The 23,393-nt window shown below is 32.4% G+C and overlaps 1 protein-coding gene across 1 annotated transcript in view; it reads right to left on the reverse strand.

Annotated features, from left to right (window-relative positions):
• CNBD1 (cyclic nucleotide binding domain containing 1) overlaps positions 1-23,393 on the reverse strand; it is a 469,302-nt gene that overhangs the window by 15,312 nt on the left and 430,597 nt on the right. The window contains exons 9-11 of the mRNA XM_021090804.1: positions 17,490-17,599; positions 15,768-15,918; positions 2,319-2,401 (exon numbers count right to left, since the gene is read on the reverse strand). Of these exons, the coding sequence (XP_020946463.1) occupies positions 2,319-2,401; positions 15,768-15,918; positions 17,490-17,599 (344 nt within the window). The remainder of the gene's footprint in view (positions 1-2,318; positions 2,402-15,767; positions 15,919-17,489; positions 17,600-23,393) is intronic.

Genomic DNA, 23,393 nt, shown 5'->3' on the forward strand with positions numbered 1-23,393 from the left:
TGGCTCCATAATTTTCAAATGTGCAAATGGCTTATTCTCTATAAGGCTTCCTTCCTTAAACCAAGAGTGTCATTAGGATTACAAAAAAAAAAAAAAAAAGAAAATAAAGCAATTTAATTCAGTAAATAATTACTGGGTTAGCTATTTTAATTACTAATATGAGATTTCTAATAAGTTACCTAAATGTGACTATGCATGCCTAAAAGTGTGTCAGACACTTTAAGTGATTTTAGCTGTGTCAGGAAATTTCCGAAAATTAATTATTTTAATACCAAGTTTTACTATTAAAACATTAGGAAATTAGGTTAAAGTAACTTCTTAAAATCACAATTTACAGTAAATTATAAAGGATAAATTAGAGCACTTTTTTTGTTTATTTATTTTGTTTATTTTTGTCTTTTTAGGACCACGCCAGTGCCATATGGAAGTTGTCAGGCGAGGGGTCAAATAGGAGCTGTAGCTGTTGGCCTACACCATAACCACAGCAATTCTGGATCCAAGACTCATCTGTAATCTAGACCACAGCTCACAACAACACCAGATCCTTAACCCACTGAGCGATGCCAGGGATCAAACCCATGTCCTCATGGATATTAGTCCAACTCATTACTTCTGAGCCGCTATGGGAACTCCCTAGAGCACCGAATTTTTAACTGAAACATTCATGATCTTCTTACTATATCATACACTCTTCATCAAAAGATAAAATTAATGAAGGGATGTGTAAGCTTCATAGAAAAGGAGATTTTTATATAGGTCATAGAGGATAAATGTGATTTTGATATGAGGTTAAGAGAGAAAAAGAGCCTTTTAGCATTGAGCATAACGTTATAGAAATGAATGTAAACATCTGCTATGGGGGAAGGAACCTTAAGTGTTCAACTTGATTGGATTAAATAATATGTTTTGGAATGGAGAGAAAACATAATGTAGATAAGAACAAAGGTTACTATTCTCACTATTCTCAACCAGAAAGCCTAGACTTGATTATGAACAAATTGGTTCTCAAGTTGAAAGCTCCTAAGCTAAAAGTTAAATAGTTTCTTAACTGCAGTTTTTAGAGCCTATAAAATGCTAATCTGCAGTATATTCTATAGCATGTGAAGTTTTCCAAGGTTATTGACCATAGTTCCCGTAAAAATCTTTCTTAAACTCTCTTCAAGCATTTCTCTTCAAACAAGAATATTATCATGGCCTGGTGAATCTTACATCTTCTTACCACTTTCTATGTCTCCAGACTTCTCTCCTTCCTACATCCATATGACTGCTTCAATATTCTTTTGATATTCATGCCACAATTTTACCTTTCTCAAAACCTTTGTGCCTGTACTTCTTCCTTCAGCTTAAAATGTTCATCTCCACTCCAGATCTTCAGGCTATTATTGGATCTTTTCCTTAATTTTTTTTCTTTTTCTTGTTTTTTGTTTTATTTTATTGTTGTCTTTTTTTTTTTTTTTTTTTTTTGCTTTTAGGGCCACAATTGCAGCATATGGCAGTTCAGATTCCGGACCCACTGAGTGAGGCCAGGAATCGAACCTGCATCCTCATGGATACCAGTTGGATTCATTTCCACTGCACTAAAATGGGAACTCCTTGGATCTTTTTCAACATGCAGGTCTTACCTCAAATTTAACTTTCTCAGAGAAGAGGACCCACAGCTAAAGAAATACATCTAAGCATTCTCTAGTATAACTCCTGTTATCATTTTTTCTTACTCATCTGAAATAACCATTACATTTCCCACTTTTGTGTTTAATTGTGTATTGTCTATCTATTACTTTATAATGTGAACTGATGATATTAGAGTTCTTTTCAGGTGCCATTCTCCTAACACCTGGAAGAATGCCTGGATAGTGCAAGTGCTCAAAATTATATCTTACCTGACCCAATGATAGATGAATGAATGTATGTATGTATATATGGATGGAATTTGGACATCCTTTACTCACCCCTAATTTGCAAACATACAAGATGGTAAAAATTGCCTTCCTCCCTTTCCCTTGAGTTATCCACTCTGACCAGGTGACAAGAACATCATTTGTCTGCAGAATTACATAAATTCACCTTTTGGATTGGATACTGACCATACTCTGTAAGACTATCTAGAAAGCATCTTAGTGCCAAAGACTTTGGCAAAATACTACACTCTACTTTACTGTTCTTACTCTAATTTTGATTTTTCAGGCTATTCACCCATTTTTGCACATCAATTTTAATCTCATTTCCTGATGTGCTGCCCAGATAATCTTATCTAGAGTCCTAACTCATGTTCTCCAATTATGCATTCCTTATCCCTACATCTGACCTCTCCAATTTACCAACTGAGTATCTGTCTTCTCTCTGTTTGCTTTCTGAACCAATTGGCTGTCAAGTCCCAAGGAAGACCGCATTCCCAGAATACCTTAGTTATAAATCCCTATAGATGTTATTTATATACATATTTGTTAATTTGTCTTCAGATATTCTCTTATTTTAAAAAATATCTCTTATTTTTTCCAACTCCAATAAAATAATGTGTGTTGTTGTAAACATTAAATGAGCCTAGCAGAAAGATACAGCACAATACCATAGCCCAATATATAAATAACACAGAAGTCTCAGCAACCACAGAAATATCATCTCTGTTATTACTTGATGTACAATTCCTTTCCTTACATTATTTCCTAAATTGTTATCTATCATATAGTTAAATAGTAAACTATTAATAGTATTTAAATACAGAGTAACTCCTCTGTCTACAAATCTACGTACCCTTTCACTAATGACTGTCCAGAATATTCAGCATGCCTGAAAGTAGACAGACATGGGATCATGAATGTATTTCCTACTAGCAAATCAGGAAAGCATTAGGAAAGAAATCAATACTCCTGTGGAATACACTTTAAAAATTTAACTCAAATGAAATTCCTAATATATGGTAACTAATAATATGGTAAAAAATTCTAAACCTTATCCTAAAACCTGGCTTATGGTAACTATAAGCAGTATTGTGGAGTGCTCTAAGACATTTAAAAAATAAAGGATGAAAGTTTGCCTTGCATGTAATAATGCACTTCATTTTTTTCTTTGAGATTTTGGACTGTTTTCTAAACCAATATTTCCATTAAATAGCTTTAATTCAGCATTTATGACATAACATCCTAAGAAAAGAGAATCTGTGTAATATGTATACATATTTATAATGAATTCTGTGCCTTTAGAAAAGATTACTGTTGTGAACATTCTCAGTAGATTTACTAATAACTTTGCTTGCAAATATTTCTAGTCATTTTCTAGTAAATCTTTGTAGAAATTCATCAAACATAGTCTATTGAGACTAATTTTGATTATTGATTTGTCTAACTTTTTGCTTTCTCTTTGAAATGTACTAAATTCTACTTACTTCTCGTGTGTTAACAGACAACACACTGAATACTCTAGAGCATTTGTTATGTTCTGGAAATATATAACTAAAGTATAAGCAGATTTTTAAAAATTTTGTCAGGAGATTTTTAATTACACTAGTTTTTTTAAAACCGCTGAAATTATGTTTCTGCCATCTATTGTATATAAATACTTATTATAAAATTAATCAAATATAATTCAAAATCTTATCTAAAGCTTAGCATATACTTTCCTTATGCCCATATATTTTCTTATTCAAAAATGTTCCTTGAAAATCTTTGCGAGTATTTTTCTAAGATGTTAAGAATTAAAGAATTATCATGAAAAGAAGATTCATTTCATGTCCTAATTTGGGAATTCTTACTTTTCTAAGAACTCCTAAAAAAATCTTGCATTTTGCCAGTTGTATGACTCAGGGTAGCACTTCTAGTTTTTATACAAACAAAGCAAATCTTGGTTGTTTACTCAACACATGTTTGTCACTTACACAAAGTCTAATACAGATGTTCCTAGTTGAAATGTTTTTATAAGCAAAAACAATTCTATCCAAGAAAAGGATTCAAGGCTCCAAGTTCCCACCATCATGTGACTCAGCAATCTTAGAGAAGTTCACTTTCAAACAGAGTATAAGATCACAGAGGATGATATCTTTCAGAGCCAGGCTATGATAATTTCCTTCTATTCTATTAACCTGAGCCAGTAATATGGCTGCAACCTAATTGCACTGAAGACTGGGGAATTAAACCTTCTTCTGTGCTTAGAAAGAGAAAAGGAAGATTGTGAAACCACTAGTCAATATCTTCCATATAAGCATAATGGTCTAGAACATGGTAGAAGAAGCAGATATGGGAAATAAGAACAAAAATCCTCAGTGATATCTCCTTTTATTAAAATTTTCACTATTAGGATCTCAGTTTAAGCAAACAGATTTTAAAATGCAGTGCTTCTATTATTTGTGCATAACTCTAAATAGAAGTGATTTTATCAAATTACCAGATACATTTTACTTAAATGCTTTCCTGAAAAACTGAGTGATATTCAATATTTAGCAATCATGCAATACCATACAATACCAGAAATACTCTTGAAAAACAATGTGGCACAATACAAGACAGATAAAGTATAAAGTAGCTATTCACTTTATTTATTTATTTATTTATTTATTTATTTATTTATTTATTTTTGCCTTTTCTAGGGCCACTCCCACGGCATATGGAGGTTCCCAGGCTAGGGGTCGAATCGGAGCTGTAGCCGCTGGCCTACACCAGAGCCACAGCAATGCGAAATCTGAGCCGCATCTGTGACCTACACCACAGCTCAGGGCAATGCTGGATCCTTAACCCATTGAGCAAGGCCAGGGATCGAACCCACAACCTCATGGTTCCTAGCCAGATTCGTTTCCACTGTGCCTCAATGGGAACTCTGCTATTCACTTTAATTATTATATTTCTGTGGCTATAACTGCCATGTACCTATTGATGGAGCACAGTATTAATTATATTTTCATTTTCTTTTTCATGAATTATTTGTAAGAGATCATAATTTTGTTTTTGTTTTTATTTTTGCTTTTTATGGCCATACCTGTGGCATATGGAGCTTCCCAGGGTAGGGGTCTAATTGGAGCTACAGCTACCAGCCTACACCACAGCTCACAGCAACGTAGGATCCTTAATCCACTGAGCAAGGCCAGGGATTGAAACTGCAACCTCATGGTTCATAGTAGGATTCGTTTCCGCTGCAGCATGACGGGAACTCCAGTATTTTGTAAGGAATTAGTTTTTTCAAATGATATAAATAACCAAAAGATAAAAATACTGTACTATAAAATATATTTGGAATTATAAGCTGTAACATTGAGTTAATCGGATGTAAACTATTTTTGTTTCCAATAATTGAGCAAGCTTTGTAACTTATAAACTTTAAAATTTATCAGAAATATAATCCAATTATAATTTTATAAAATTACATTTGTGTAATAGATATATTATGCAATCCATATACATAAATTTCAAGTCTGTCTAAAGATACTGAAGCATAGGTTTTATGGAGAAACTTGGCCTGAAATTTTGTGTGAATTAATTCAAAAACTATGTTTAAGAAATACAGGACTTTCATCAATATTTGGGTTGATTTGAACTTTTGAGATTTGATTAATAATTTTTTGGCAAGAAATTTTTTGGTTTATTGAGATAGGACACGTGAGAGATACAAGCAGGCAGACAAAGAAGCTCTGCTGATGTCTGATTAATATTTTACTGTCTGCTAAAGCAGCAAGGCACTCTGTCATGGATTGATAATTTCCTATTCTATTAGCTAAAACTTTACATTAATTTCCTTTTGTTTTTAGATAATCACAATTACAAATCATACAAAACCCCTTTTCTAAGTGAAGATAATATATTGCCTATAACTTTATATGACCTGTCAAAATTTGGGCTGAATGTACATTCATGAGTAAGGCATTATATAATTACAAGTTTGAAGTATCAAAACCTATGAAGGTTAAGGACTAAAACTGAACTAATTATAGTTATCAAAATTTTTCATGTCTAAGTAAGCAAGAGAGGCATCATGAACTCTGAAATTATGCACTAAAGCCAAAATGCTGCCTGGCTGCATTTCAAATTAAGTTATTTGTAGTCAGGGTCAACTATATATTTCAATATATCTATGTGGTTGGTGGTCTCAGCTAAATCTATTGAGCTGACGCTTCTATAATTCTGGGTCAGTAGGAGCAGTACTAGTCATTAATAATCAGCTTCAGAAAAGTCTACTTTTCAATAAAACTTGCTTTTTTTTTAAGAGAAAAACACCAGACAGTATTTAACTCTATTCATTAAAAACATATCTAAACTCTACCTTTCTTTACTATTGAACTAATGAATCCATCCACTTCCATATTATATACTTGATGTATTTTTATATTTTTAAAATTTTAAATATAGTTAAAAATCTGATATAAGGTAAATATGTAATCATAACTAAAATTTTATTAAAGTAAAAAAATAGGGAGAGTAAGGAAGAATTAATAATGTGAGTTTATCTAGGTAAAGAAGCTACAACAATTACAGGCAAGTGTGACATTATTCTTTCTGGGAATCTAGTAAAAGTGGAAAATATCATGAATTTAACTGGATGTAAACACTATAAGATAAGAAAATTCCAGGGCAATATCTTTGATGAGAATCGATGCAAAAGTCTCAGCAAAATATTAGCAAACTGAATTCAACAATACATTAACATGAGCATACATCATCATAAGGTGGAATATATTCCAAAGATTCAAGTATAGTTCAATATCTGCAAATTAATCAATGTGATATATTACATTAATAAAGCAAAGGATAAAAATCATATACTCAATTCAAAAGATTAAAAAAATGTATTTGAAAAATTCAACATCTATTTATACTAAAAATTTTCAATTAATAAGAGGGAAAAAATCCCTGAAGATAATGGTTATATATAGTAAGTCCACGGCTAATATAATACTCAATGATAAGCTGAAAAATTTTTTCTAAAGATCAAATATTAGACCACTCAGTATACCCACTCAGCCACTATTATTCACCATAGTACTGGAGGTCCTAGCCAGGGCAATTTGGGGAAAAAAATACAAATTAGAAAGAAAGAAGTAAAACTGTCTTTAACTCTATTTGTTAATGATATTATATAGAGACAATACTTAAAACTCCTCAAAAACTGTTAGAAATAATAAATGAATTCAGGAAAGTTACAGCATATAAAACCAACACACAAAGTCAATTATACTTCCATTCATTAACAACAAACTATCCAAAAGAGAAATCAGGAAAGCAATCCTAGTACAACTGCATCAAAAAATAGAATACCTTGAAATAAATTTAGCCAAGGAAATGAAAGACCTATACAATGAAAACTATAAGATATTGATGAAGGAGCTTAAGAAGACAAAAAGAAGTGGAAAAATAATACATACTCATGCATTAGAAAAATTAATATTGTTAAATGCCCATGCTACTTAAAGCCTCCAACAGGTTCAACACAACCCCTACCAGAATTCTAGTGGTATTTTTTTCACAGAACTATGGAAAACAATTCTTTTTTTTTTTAATAATTTTTTTTTATTTTCCCACTGTACAGCAAGGGGGTCAGGTTATCCTTACATGTATACATTACAATTACATTTTTCCCCCACCCTTTCTTCTGTTGCAACATGAGTATCTAGACAAAGTTCTCAATGCTATTCAGCAGGATCTCCTTGTAAATCTATTCTAAGTTGTGTCTGATAAGCCCAAGCTCCTGATCCCTCCCACTCCCTCCCCTAATTTATATGGGAACAAATAGACCCTGAATTTTCTCAGTCTTGAGAAGTAAGAATAAAGTTTGAAGCATCACATCTCAAGCTCACATCCCTATTAAGGAATTATAAGTGAAAGGACTCTTTCCAATTTAAGACATTTCTAAAAACATTTCAAGGCACTCATTAAGAAATGATTAGCTTGAAACCACTGTCAAGTACAAAAAGTGAGAAGCCAATTTATAATAGAAATGATCAACTATGATATTTTCAGTCTGCTTATCACTTTTTTTTTCCCCATTGCCCCAACAAGTCTCACAGCAGAGAGATCAGAAACCACAGAAGGAATGCTGGTGTTAAGGAAGTAAAGATGCCTAACGTGCCTCCAGTATTGTGGTAGCAGCATTCTAAGATAGCCTCCATGACCATGGTGTAAGTTCCATAGCTATGTTGTAATACCCAGCAGAGAGATTTTGCAGATGTAAGTAAGGATATTAACCAGCTGTCCTTAACATGGGAAGGTCCTAGCCAGATCATCCATAGAATAAGCCCTTTAAAAGCAGAGAGCTTTCCTCAACCCATATAACAGTAGAACATACTTGCAAACAAAGTTATGGACAAGGGAATAATTTCCAAAGTATACAGACACCTCCTTCAGATCAATATCATATAAACAAACAACCCAATCAAAAACGAGCAGAGGATTTAAACAGACATTTCTCCAAAAAAGACATAGAGGTGGCCAGAAAGCACATGAAAATATGTTCAACATCACTATTAGATGCTCAATATCATTATTAGAGAAATGCAAATCAGAGTCTCTATGAGGTACCACCTTAGAATGGCCATCATCTAAAAGTCTATTTAGCAATAAATACTAGAGAGGGTGTGGGTAAAAGGGAACTCTCGTATACTGTTATTGGGAGTGTAAATTGGTGCAACCACTGTGGGAACAGTATGGAGATTCCTCAAAAAACTAAAAATAGAACTACCATATGATCGAGCAAACTTGGGCATCTATCCAGAGAAAACCATAACTCAGAAAGAAAAATGTTGCTTTCGGGATGGATTAGCAATGGGATCCTGCCATATAGCACTGGGAACTCTATCTAGTCACTTATGATGGAACATGTAATGTGAGAAAAAAGAATGTATACATGTAAGTGTAACTGGGTCACCGTGCTGTACAATAGAAAACTATATATATATAAATAAAGATTAAAAAAATAGATTCATGCACCCAAAATTCACTGAAGCACTATTTACAATAACCATAACATAGAAGCAACATAAATGCCTATTGACAAAGGAATGGATAAAGAAGATATGGTACATACATACAATGGAATATTACTCACTGTATAAAAGAATGAAATAATGTCATTTGCAGCAACTTGAGTTGACGTACTAAGTGATTATCATACTAAGTGAAGTTGGAGAGCGAAAGACAAACATCATATGATATCACTTATATGTGGAATCTAAAAAAAAAATGAACTTATATGCAGAACAGAAAGAGACTCACAGACTTTGAAAAATATATGGTTACCAAATGGGACAAGTTGGTGGCGGGTGGATTGGGGGTTTGGTATTGGCATATGTTCATTGAGGTATAAGGACTGATTGGCCAACAGAGAGATCTACTCAATATTCTGAGGTAATCTATGTAGAAAAAAATATAAAAGAGAATGGATGTATGTGCACGTATAACTGAATAAATTTGTTGTACAGCAGCACTTACCACAACTTTGTAAATCAACTATACTTCAATAAAACTTAAAAAAACAAAGTGGCTGAATTTACAATGATTTGTTATGTAATAGTAGAAAACTAATATAAGCATGAAGCAAGCCCACCAAACCGTATGTCAAATTTGGATACATGCTTCTTATCAGGCTAGATATATTAATATCTCAATTGAGAATATTTGGAAGCTAAAAATAACATATAGGCTACTTTATGACTTAAGTGTTCATAAGATCATTAGATTGAGTTTTCAAAGGGCAGAGGAAAAGCTCCTCTCATTAAAAATATATCAAAGAATGTAGGAAACATTATAAAACTGCTTTGTGAAAGCAAATATAAACTTGCCCAATAAACTCGTAAGAGTCTGTACATAGTTTGTAACAATATTCTGATAGAAACATTCAAAAACCCAGAGTAATATTGGTTTTAATTTTTATATGCAATAGAAATGGAAAATGATTATGGTTATTTTTTAACTAAAAATGTCAAAATTGTGTAAGATCAATTTCACCAATAGCAAATAATCATACTCACAAGTAGGCTATATCATTGAGGGACATGGCAGGATGATGCAAACATAGAACCTTTGAATCACTGAATACATAATTCATCAAAGCTTACATTTGTATTAGAACTAGCAGTTTTATGTGTAATATAAAGCAGAGCATCACCAAATCTGAAATCTGTAACATGCTTTTGATATCTTTTTTGCTGCTTTTCCTATAATGGGCTAGAGTACACTCTGCCATCCAAAAATTCATAAATTGAAATGGTTCATATTTTTGTTTATGAAGTAACTTATTAAAAAAGCAAACTCAATAAAATCATTGACTTATTTATGCAAAAAAACAACAGCAAATGTTTACAAAATTTATCAATGGTTAAATATATATAATGAAACCATAATACCATGGTCAGCATAGTTTTCTAATTAATGTTATCATTTCTTCATATATGTGTGATGTTTTCATATCTTTTTGTATATGTTTTTCATACATGTAATATATGTGACTACCTATATGTAATATATATGACATATGTAATGTAATGTAAGTAATATATAATTTAAACTTAATTTCCCCAATAAGAGGTACATGTCTACAGATGTTCAAAATATTTGGCAGGTTTTACCATTAATGAAAATGTTCTTTAACATAGGCAAAACACTCTCTGACAACAACTTCATGAATATTTTCTCAGGTCAGTCTCCCAAGGCAACAGAAATAAGAGCAAAAATAAACCCATGGGATCTAATCAAACTGAAAAGCTTTTGCACAGCAAAGGAAACCAAAATGAAAACAAAAAGACAACTTTCAGAATGGGAGAAAATAGTTTCAAATGATGCAACGGACAAGGGTTTAATCTTCAGAATATACAAGCAACTTATACAACTCAACAGCAAAAAAGCCAATCACCCAATGGAAAAATGGTCAAAAGACCTGAATAGACTGTTCTCCAAGGAAGATATACAGATGGCCAACAAATACATGAAAAAATGCTCAACGTCTCTGATTATAAGAGAAATGCTAATCAAAACTACCATGAGATACCACCTCATACCAGTCAGAATGGCCATCATTAATAAGTTCACAAATAACAAGCACTAGAGGGGTTGTGGAGAAAATGGAACCCTCCTGCACTGCTGGTGGGAACGTAAATTGGTACAGCCACTATGGAGAACAATTTGGAGATATCTTAGAAATCTATACGTAGAACTTCCATATGACCCTGCAATCCCACTCTTGGGTGTATATCTAGACAAAACTTTCCTTGAAAAAGACACATGCACCCGCATGTTCATTGCAGACCTATTCACAATAGCCAGGACATGGAAACAACCCAAATGTCCATCAACAGATGATTGGATTAGGAAGATGGGGTATATATACACAATGGAATACTACTCAGCCACAAAAAAGAACAACATAATGCCATTTGCAGTAACATGGATAGAACTAGAGACTTTCATACTGAGTGAAATAAGTCAGAAAGACAAAGACAAATAACATATGATATCACTTATAACTGGAATCTAATATCCAGCACAAATGAACATCTCCACAGAAGATAAAATCATTGGGCTTAGAAAATAGACTTGTGGCTGCTTGATAGGAGAGGGAGGGAGAGGGAGGGAGTGAAAGGGATCAGGAGCTTGGGGTTATGGGATGCAAACTGTTGCTCTTGGAGTGGATTTACAAGGAGATCCTGCTGAGTAGCATTAAGAACTATATCTAGATACTTATATTGCAACAAAACAAAGGGAGGAGGACCAAGTTACACTTACTTATACATGTAAGTGTAACTTGGTCCCCAAGCTGTACAGTGGAAAAAACAAATTAAAAAATAAATAAATAAAGTTAAAATGCCAATATAAAAAAAAAAGAAAGAAAATGTTCTTTAATGTATTTATAAAGTTCCTAAGAAAGTTTTACTCCATTAGTTACTGGGAAATAGTTAAAAGAAGCATTTTTTTTTACTGAAATTTTTTCCAAAATAAAGCAAAAATTATACTCAAAATGTCTGCATTTTTTAGTAGTGAGCAAAAAGGATTGTAAGACAAAAAATATTTTTGTGTTATATGTTATTTTTAACTAGTAATGAAGTTTTTATTTTTATACAAAAAAGTTATCATCAACCAAAAAAAAAAAAAAAAAACACAAAGAGGAAAATGAAAACATAGTTACTGTGGCAAATCATTCAAGAGTTTAAGCTCTTCTGATTAATGTTGTTACCAAGGAGACACCTGATTATAACTTGCCTCAGCACAGAAAAGTACTGATGTGCTGGAAAGAAGATCTTTTTAATAAGAATATATTCATTACTTCAGAAACATCTAACAGACTTATCTATAGTAAACAAAATGTGTTTTCCTAGGCTTTTGATTAAAATAATTACTATGAGAGATAAGAGGCTTTGGATCCTCTTCTTGTTTAAAAACAAAAACTTTCAGATAGTTTGTACTGATCTCAGCTTGGAATTGAAAATTTCATTTTTGAAAAGACCATTTAAATCCATAGCTATGGATTTAATCATGCACAGTTGAATGAGATAAAATTAATAACAGTAGCAATCCATTTTTGTATGAAAAGCAATTATTTATCATTGCAAAAGTACTGCACTTATTTTAGTGGTAGGATGAGAATTCCAGATGTCAGTAAAATTGAGATAGTTGGTATGCATAATTTTAATTTAAATGATTTGGGGTATAAATTCTGCATCTAGACAAAAATATATGACCTTCAGAAAAATGGTAATCAGGTAAACTTAATTTCCAGTGGCATTATATGGGAAAAAGAATATATTTACATTGTTTAAACCTAATAACCCTGTTCTCAACTTTTTTAGATAATTCAAGGTAATATCTGAGAAGCATGTATACAGCTGAAAAAGCACATTATTTCCTATTTCCAAAAGATAACAACCTAAATGAAGAAAGGAATCACTCCTAAAGTCTTTTTAAATATTGTCAGAATAATTATTGTATAGCCTCCTCTATGATTGTATATAGACAGTTACATACATAATTCTCCAGATGCAATATTTAACATTTATGCACTCTTTTTTTTTTTTTTTTTTTTTTTTGTTGTTGTTGTTGCTATTTCTTGGGCCGCTCCCGCGGCATATGGAGGTTCCCAGGCTAGGGGTTGAATCGGAGCTGTAGCCACCGGCCTACGCCAGAGCCACAGCAACGCGGGATCCGAGCCACGTCTGCAACCTACACCACAGCTCATGGCAACGCCGGATCGTCAAACCACTGAGCAAGGGCAGGGACCGAACCCGCAACCTCATGGTTCCTAGTCGGATTCGTTAACCACTGCGCCACGACGGGAACTCCTATGCACTCTTTTATATTTCTTGGATTCTGTTTTACTAATCTCCACTTACAGGTATAGTGAATATATTGCTTCCTTTAGGTATTTGCTAAATATTTTTGATAAACTGGATTATTTAATTGATATTGGCTCTTTATGTGATTTATACGGGAGCAAATAGAAAGCGTGAATTGTATACCTGACAAAAATATAAACTTTAATTTAGCTTTCCAGTACATTTTATAATTCCCCCAAATTTACTGTACTATTTGTTAAAATCTTTGATACTCTAGAATATGCAGGCAGCATAGTTCACATATGACTAAGAATTCTATTGTAACCTATTGGTTTTATTTTATTTTTCTAATAAACTACTTCAAATATAAACAATTATTCCTAGAACAAGTGTAATATAACAGGTAATAAACTAACATCTTCTTGATAGCAAGATAAATAGTATGGGTTTTTACTCATCTTTCTTATCCTAGTTTAATATTTTCAGTTTTCTTCAATTTGATATTTTCTAAGGCTTATTTTACTTCTCCTGGGCCCTACCCTATGCTGTTTTAAATAGATGGATCAATATTTCAGATGATAAAAGGAGTGGAATTGATGGAAATAGAATGAAGTAATACAAAAATTCAAAATTAAATATCATAATTGTTCATGGGTGAAGATGATCCTTTCAAGTAAAGTTAATAATTTTTCGGTCTTCTTGGTGAGTCTAGCCAGAGGCTTGTCAATTTTGTTTTTTACGGTTTGGGAATAAAATATAAAATTACTGGAAGTTAGAAATAAAAAGACTCTGATATCTTCTAAGTTTTAGTAAACAAGGAGATTTTGTCCTCAACATTTCTATTTAGGGAATATTTAATTATTCACACAAGTCAATTGCTTTAATATATCAGTTTCAAATGAATGAATTATTGATAGAAATTTAAAATAGGAAAAACAGACAGAAAAACACAAAGCTTATACTATACCATCTATTTGAATTTTAGTTTGCCAGTAAAGATTCTAATGCATGTTTGAAAGAAATACTTCTTACATAAAATGTTGGTTTACACAGAATAATTCAGTGTACTTACCTTGCATAAGTTAACATAACTAGTACAATAAATGAAAAATCTAGCTTATGTCAAATGAGAATATTATAAATATAATTGGTGGTTGGTAATTATTTTTAAGTGGTCTTTACATTGAGGGGGTGGCATTTGAATGTCACAGAAGGAAAGTTAATTATTTTAAATGTATGACTTTTAAAAATGGATATATGAGGAGTTCCCCTTGTGTCTCAGTGGTAACAAACATGACAAGTATCCCTGAGGTTGTGGGTTTGATCCCTGGACTTCCTCAGTGGGTTAAGGATCAGGTGTTGCTCTGAGCTATTTAGGTTTCAGTCACAGTTCAGATCCGGCATTGCTGTGGCTGTGGTGTAGGCTGGCAACTATAGCTCTTTTTTGACCCCTAGCCTGGGAACTTCCAGATGCCTCATGTGTGAGCCATAAGGAAAAAAACGGATATATGAATTTGAAGTTGAACCAAATCAGAATTACAAAAGTAGAGAGTACATATTCTCTAAGAGATATTAAAAAAAATCCTTGGGAGTTCCCCTCGTGGCACAGTGGTTAATGAGTCCGACTAGGAACCATGAGGTTGCGGGTTGGATCCCTGGCCTTGCTCAGTGGGTTGAGGATCCGTCGTTGCCGTGAGATGCAGTGTAGGTTGCAGACGCGGCTCAGATCCTGCGTTGCTGTGGCTCTGGCGTAGACCGGTGGCTATGGCTCTGATTGGACCCCTAGCCTGGGAATCTCCATATGCCGCGAGAGCGGCCCTAGAAAAGGCAAAAAAAAGCAAACGAACAAACAAAAAAATCCTTGAAATTTAGAAAAGAGAATTCAGTCAAATCTATGCACAAACAATATGAAAAATTCTCTAATTGAATTAATTTAGGGGTAAATCTCTCTCCTATGCTAATTTATATGAGTTTCTAGATCTTTTACCAATGTTATCATTTATATTTCATTTATATTTACATGTCCTATTTGCATATTTATAATGTTTGTAGGACCAGTCACAGGTGACTGCATGATTATTCTTTCAATATCACTAGAGCTCTAAAATTTCAGATAAAGGCTTAAACACAGGATATTAATATACAATTGATCTAGATTGTCCATTAGAGTACAGTACACACTTGACCTGAACCAGAAGCATAGAAACAATTATTTTAGAGATAAAAAAAAAAAGATATTTCAGAAAATGGGAGAAGGTTGGTATTAGTGGTAACTTGGGAAAAACAGAGAGTTTAGTAATTTAAAATTGAAGACTTTTAACATATTGCTAATGTATTCTAAAAGTAGCACAATTAAGTCAGATAGACTATGAAGTTATAAAGGAGTTACCTATAGGTTTGCTGTCTCTGAAAATAACATGACACATACATATTTACTTGACTGCCCCAACTTGTCTATGAAATATGTCTACTATTGTCAAACACTGATCAAATAAAATAACAGTTGAAATAAAATAATTTATGCATTTACCAAATAGGTCTTTATCTTCAATGATTGCCATCTCAACGTCTTTTCCAGTAATTATTGTGCATGTGAAAGGAACTTGAAGAAGAACACTAATCTCACCAAAAGACTCTTTCTCCTTAAGTCTACCCATATAAACACGTTTTTGATTTTTTTTCTGTAAGAGATATAGATAATTGATGTTCAGTGAAACCACTTTCATATAATGGATAAATAATGTTAATATCATAAACTCGCCATTCATAAATTATTTTGGTATATGGCATTTAAAATAAGTTCGCAGTTTTATGCAAATCAGAGACAATATTTACTTATTCATGTATTTCAACTATATTAGAACAATAGTAAATTGATGAGAACTTTAGCATTACTGAATAATTGAAAACACTCTCCTTTAGTGACCCACACATTAGTTTTAATCCACCAAAATGTTTCTGTAATCTTTAACTCATTCCATTTTTCAAAGTCATAGGATACTGTTTTGTAAACATAGCTTAGCATGTTATGTGAACCACCATTTGTTATCTTAGCCCCAGTTGTAAGGCACAATTTTTGGTCTAACAAAGGACATTAAAAACAAGTAGAGAGTGCCAGGAATAGAAGAGATGAAAAGATTAACTGCAAAAGGTGAGATTCTACCCTGACTTTTCTGTATAAATAAAAATGAATAGTGGAAATCGAGTTTGATTAGCAATTTAAGTACAAAAAAGGAACTTTCTGGAAAAGAGTCAAGAGTACTTTCAGTATGCATGGTTCTGGAGAAAAAGTTAAAACTCCAAATCATATTTTTAGGGAGGGCTCAACAATAATGAAACAGGGAGGAGTTGCTGAGCAGTAAGTTTAAAACAATAAAATAGAATGCAGCCCTCAGGTTAGGAAGGTGACAGAAATTCAAAAGAAGTGAAACATTTAATAAGTAAGTGTCAAAAGCCAATATCTGAGTTGAAAACATGCCACTTATATGAACACGTCTTTGTGCTTAATATGACTGGTACAGCAGAGTTCAAAGAGGTTTGCATATTAAGTTGAATTCCACTGAAGACTGCCTAACCAACAAAGATGGATTAGTTCTAACTTTCCTGTCATGACGTATTAGTGTTTTGCCTGTTCTAGATCTTCATAAAACTAGAATCATACAGAATACATTCTTCAGGGTTTGACTTTTTAACCAAACATAATACTTTGAGATTCATCCATTTCTTGTATGCACCATCAGTTCTTTTTATTGAGGCTGACATTCCATTGATTGAATATACCACAATGTTTCTATGCCTTCAACTGTCTATGGACATTTGGATTACTTAAAGTTTGGGGCTTATGAAGATTCATGTAAGTCTTTTTCTGAGCACATATTTCATTTCTTTTGAGTAAATATCTGGAGTGGAATTTCTGGAACATATGTTGAGGGTATTTTAGACAATCTGATATGCTTATAACAGTACCTTGTTATGTTTTTAGTTTGCATTTTTCTGATAAAGAGGGATGACCATCCTTCTTGGTCATTCCTAAATTGTACAACTCAACATATCTTACAATGTATTCTACATTCCTGTATCTTACAACTGAGTAAAAAGAAGAAAATAAATGCAACAAACAGTCAAAAATGGACAGAAACTTCACAAAATAAGACAACCAATAAATGTCCAATAAGCACAAAAAAACATGTTCAATATTTTCTTTTCACCAGAGTACATCTGATTTAAAAAAACACATGAGGTTAAAACTTACCACTCTTTTTGATTGTGTTTTTGAAAGTCCTACAATATTTCTATAAATTTTGCAATATCCAGAATTAATATAAGCCACAAAGGAGATTATATTTCCACTTTCCACTATCACTGAAAACAAAAGAGATAATTCATTATTTCACACATTTTTATATAAGAAATTATTTGAGATATTATGATAATAAAAGCTGACATTAACAACTGTTAATAGTAAATTTCCTAATGGATGCCAGTTAATAGGCAATACACGATAAAAATTTATATCATATTTATATCTTTAACTAATATAGAAGAAAACATTGACAACAATTGGGAAGTAAAATCAATGATGTGTATTAATCTGTCTGGTGGAGGAGAGGAAGAGAAGTGTGGGGCAAGCCCCAAATAGCAGCATTTGCTGATCTTCATGGTATATATATTTCTACCATGGATAGTTTGCCAGTGGTTAAACAACTGGTTCAAAAAATCTCTGAATATTTAACATCTGGATCTTGAGAGTTAAAAGTGTATAATAAAAAATCAAAAGGATATTTTATTGTCACCAATTATTTATTTTTCCTATATAAAATTATAGTAATTATATTTGCCTTACATTTCTAATAGTCAAAAATTTATATTATGAAGTTATCTTCAAATATAAAACTATAATATAGCTGTAGAATTGTGTGTAAGTTAAAAAGACATGGGCAATGTTTTTCATAGACCCTACTCTCAAAAGTAAAGAGTACTGTTTTGCCAAATGTTATATGATAGTAGAGACTGTAACTTCCTTTAGTGAATCAATAGGATAGTGATGTCAAAATAGATATTTTCATCTCCATACTCTATTTTGGGGGCTTATATAGAAAATGATAAACAACATAGATCCAAAGAATTATAATACAATTTTAAATGAAAAATTTTAGTCATAGACTATACAGAAAAAATGTATTCATTATTGTACAATGGTCATCACAATCCAGTTTTATAATATTTCCATCCCACACCATTGTACAACCATAAATGTAATGAATTCATTGAGTAATAAAAAATGTATTTGTTATTACCTAAGCATCACATTAATTAATGTGGAAATAAAATTGATTTTAAAAATAGGTTTTAAAGAGCCTCAAGACTCAGATTCATATTCCAAAACCTGAAAGCATTAGACCATTATGAAAAGAACAAACTAGATTTTCTCTTAAAGGTAAATAAGAAGAAAAGCTGAAGGATTCATAGAAAGTGATATCAAATATTGATCTTTTCCTTTATGTTGTTTGTCCTATACCAGTAAATAGTCTCAAATGTAATAAAACTACTTTATTCCAATTTTCAGATCAGGTTAGAAGAAGAAACTTGATAAAAACTTAATTCCCAACTGGCTCTTAGCATCAGCACTGGGACAGCTAAGGTCTCAGTTTAAATGGAAACTTGTGATTAGAAAGATTGTTAAAGGGCATCTTCTTAATTAAGATAAACTCCAGTCCATTAGCTTAACAGAACAAAACACAGTTTGGAGCAGAAGTGTATCTGAGTATCAGTAAAACTGAGGCAGCTTCAAGCAGAATATGCAATAGTTGAATGGGTATCTGTTCTCCTTGTAAAACTAGACTACTAGAACAAGAACAATAGTAGATATTTTTAAATTTTATTTTTTATTTGGGGAAAACTTTTGAATTTTTTTTGCTTTTATAATCTTAAGCAATATCTTGGTTAGAAAGAGCTTTCCATTTACTGAATATTTCCATAGGGGCCCCTACTAAAGAAAATTTAACCAGTATTAAACATTACCTCTCTGTTATTTAAAAAAGTACATTTGCATGCAGATAAACAGCATTTATGGCCAAGTAGAAGCAAATCCTGAATAGAAATGCATATCAGAAAAATTGATCATTGATTAATTAATTTCTAATTATGCTATGCCTTCTGAATTCATGGTACATTAAAATGGGTCATTCTTATAAAATATGAATACCATATGTAAAATACTCTCATGCATATTAAGTACCTGTCAATTTGCATAAGAACTTTAAAATAAGTGAGCATTTCTCCAATTTCACAAATACGAGATTGGAAAAAAGTTACATTAATTATTGATAGAGGAAACCCAGAGATATATGAGTGGAAGAAATTTAAATTTTGAACATGCCTCAGAAACTATTCCAAGAAAAGAATTTATCAAAATAAAACATTTATAAAACCATTTTTTAAAAGAAAAATAACAATATATATGACTGGTTACTCACTTCACATTAGGGCAGATGAAGGGCCAGGTTTGGTATTAGATGCCCTCCACCTCCTCTCCCCACCTCATTCTCCCCCATTTCCCCCTTTCCTTCTCTACATTTCTAAGACGGGACAAACGCTGGGACTTAGAGCTATTTAGAGGCAAGGATAGAATGGATATCTGATGCACAACCTGATAGCCAAGAAAGCCAGACCCCTATCTCACCTATCTGGCCAGATTCAAATCTTTGCTCAACTCTCGAAGAAATCTACATGATTCTGCTACCAAGAGTTTAACTCACTCTTCCCAGCTCCCTCACCCTACACTGATTATTTTCTGCCATGGTTCTGTTACCATCTAACATACTATCTAATCTACTGATTTATTTCTTGTGCTTACTGTGTATTATTCCCTCTAGCCACTAGGATGCAAGCTCCATCAAGACAAGAATCTATATCTCTAGCTCACCTGCGTATCTGCAAAGTGGTCACTCAGTAAATGTTTCTTGAAAAAATATGAGATCTCAATATTAAACTGCAGTTTCCCTAAAAGGTTAACTGAGCACAAGAAGAAGCTCAAAATACAGTAGTTTAGGTTTTTATGAAACCAAGTAACACAACTGAAACTTCTGGATAATATTTTTAAAAATATGAAGGAGTAAAAGGCAAAAAAAAAAAATAAACCCTCAAAAATCATGAATAAAAAGAACTGCAGTCACAGGGGTAGGAAAACCGTGGAGTCAGTGGCAAAGTCTGTCTGAGAGATCAGATACGGACATCCTCCTTCATAGGACCTCAGATCAATATTCTTTGGGGGTGAACTGGAAAAAGCCCACCTCATAAAAAGAGTTCTGGAAGATAGTTTCCTCTCTTAGTTGTGGTACTAAAAGAGATGGAGAAAAGGGGAGAAGAGAAATTCTGAAAATTCCTAATCAGAGCTCATAGAATGAGAACTGGCATGTTTACCACCTGTGAGGTACCATTTATTTTTTAAAATTATATTGCTGTTTTGCAACTCTAAATGTCCGGAAAAATTCCTTCTGGATAAATGTTTTATATATATACACATTACTCTAGGTACTTTTGCATATATATATATATATATATACACACATGATTTATACACATATATAGAAAACATCAGAATCAAGAACTGGAAAGTATAAAATAAAATTATATTTATAAAAATAAGAGTATACTTAAATTAGAATTAATCAGTTTGAATACCAAAATTAACCAAATATAACTTTTAGAAAAAATGTGATCAATCCAAACAAAAATATAATCAAGTGAATTAAACATTAAACTAAAAAACCAAGGCTATATCCTAAAATTGTATTAATAAAACTAACTTGAATGTTATATAATTTTTTGCATTATAATTAAGATCACATTTCCTTGGGCCATCCTTTTAAATATTAGTTTATTTGAATAAAAATTTAAAACAGCCACCTCTTCAAGGAATGCACCAATAGTCCTTAATTACTCTTTATCTTCAGTAGTCAACAGATTTAACTAATCTCTCTTTGACACACTTTTCTGCTTTTCTTATAAGAACATTATTTTCTTAGTGCTGAGGACACAGACTATCCTCTATGTACTGCACTAATAGAGTCAGGTTTTACTTTCCCTAAAAAATATTTCTTCCATATTAAAAAAAAAAATGGACTTGAATGGATGTTGGACTTGTCAAATGCTTTTTCTGCATCTATGAGAAGTTCATGTGGTTTTTGACTTTTCTTTTGTTAATGTGGTATGATGTTGATTGATTTGCATATGTTGAACTATCCTGGTAAACCTGGGATGAATGCCACTTGGTTGTGGTTTATGATCTTTTTTATATGTTGTTGGATTCAGTTGACTAAAATTTTGTTGAGAATTTTTGCATATATATTCATCAAAGATATTGGCCTATAGTTTTCTCCTTTGGTGGTATCTTTGGTTTTGGAATTAGGGTGGTGGTGGCCTCATAGAATGTCTTTGGGAGTGTTCCTTCTTCTTCAACCTTTTGAAAAAGTTTAAGGAGATGGGTATAAGTTTCTCTTTGTTTAGTAGAATTTTCCTGTGAAGCCATCTGTTCCTGGACTTTTATTCATAGGGAGGGTTTTTTATGACATATTCAATTTCATTTCTGGTGATTGGTCTGTTCAGTTGACCTATTTCTTCTTGATTCAGTTTTGGCAGGTTTAAGTCTCTAGAAAGCTGTCCATTTCTTCTAAGTTGTCAAATTTGTTAGCACACAATTGTTCATAGTATTCTCTCATGCGTTTTTGTTTGTTTGTTTGTTTGTGTTTTTGTTTTTGTTTTTGTTTTTTTGTATTTCTGTAGTATCTGCTGTGATTTGTCCTTTTTCACTTCTTATTTTGTTTATTTGGGTTTTTTCTCTCTTCTTGGTGAGTCTAGCCAGAGGCTTGCCAATTTTGTTTATCTTTTCAAAGAACCAGCTCTTGGTTTTATTGATCTTTTTCTATTGTTTTTTTGAATCTCTATTTTATTGATTTCCTCTCTGATCTCCATGATTTCCTTCCTTATGCTGACTTTCAGTTTTGTTTGTTCCGCTTTGTCTAATCATTTAGGTGGTGGGTTAAGTTGTTGATTTGCGATTTTTCTTCTTTTTTGAGGAAGGCCGGTATTGCTATGAATTTCCCTCTGAGCACTACTTTTGCAGCATCCCATGGATTTTAAGTGGTTGTATCTTCATTATCATTTGTCTCAAGGTATTTTTTAGTTTCCTTCTTGCTTTCCTCATTGATCCATTGGTTTTTTAGTAGCATGTTGTTTAGTCTCCATGTAGTAAGTTTTTTCTCATTTATTTTCTTGTATGATTTCTAGTTTCATGTCATTGTGGTCAGAGAAGATACTTGAAATAATTTCTATACTCTTAAATTTGTTAAGTTTAGCTTTGTGTCCCAGTATGTGATCAATTCTTGAGAGTGTTCCATGTCCACTTGAACAGAATGTATATTCTGATTTTTTTAGATGTAATGTCCTGAAAATGTCAATTAAGATAACTTTTCTATTGTTTCCTTTAGGATTTCTGTTGCCTTATTGATTTTCTATCTAGAGGATCTGTGCATTGATGTGAGTGGGGTGAATCACTTTTTGGTGCAGCAAAAATCAACACAACATTGTAAATCAACTATGCAAAACAATATGGAGTTCCCTGAGAAAACTAAATATAGGACAAATATTTGACCAGCAGACCAGCAATCCCATATCCAGACATATCATACATTTAAAAATCTACATGCACTCCCATGTTCATTGCACAATAGCCAGACTTTATCTCACAGTTATCAAAACATATTCTAATAGTAAAATAATTGAAAGTGTGTTAGAGCACAGGATCATGATAAAGTAAGTGCAAAAAACCCTGCATGATGACACAGGAAGGGGTTAACATACTTAAAAACAGGGCAACCACAAATCAAAACCAGATATCACATTCACAAAAACTAAAAAGAAGAGTACTCAAGCATAAAATAAATGGAAATCATTCAATCAAAAAAAGAAAGGATGAAAAGAGAAATATAGGAGCTACTGGAAAACAAGGTTTAAAATGGCAATAAATACATATCTATCAAAATCAACTTAAATGTCAATGGACTTAATGCTCCAATCAAAAGACACAAAGTGGCAGATTGGATAAAAAAGCAAAAACTGTCAATCTGCTGTCTATAAGATACTCACCTTATGCTCA

The sequence above is a fragment of the Sus scrofa genome, chromosome 4 (assembly GCF_000003025.6).
Source record: "Sus scrofa isolate TJ Tabasco breed Duroc chromosome 4, Sscrofa11.1, whole genome shotgun sequence".
NCBI lineage: Eukaryota > Metazoa > Chordata > Mammalia > Artiodactyla > Suidae > Sus > Sus scrofa.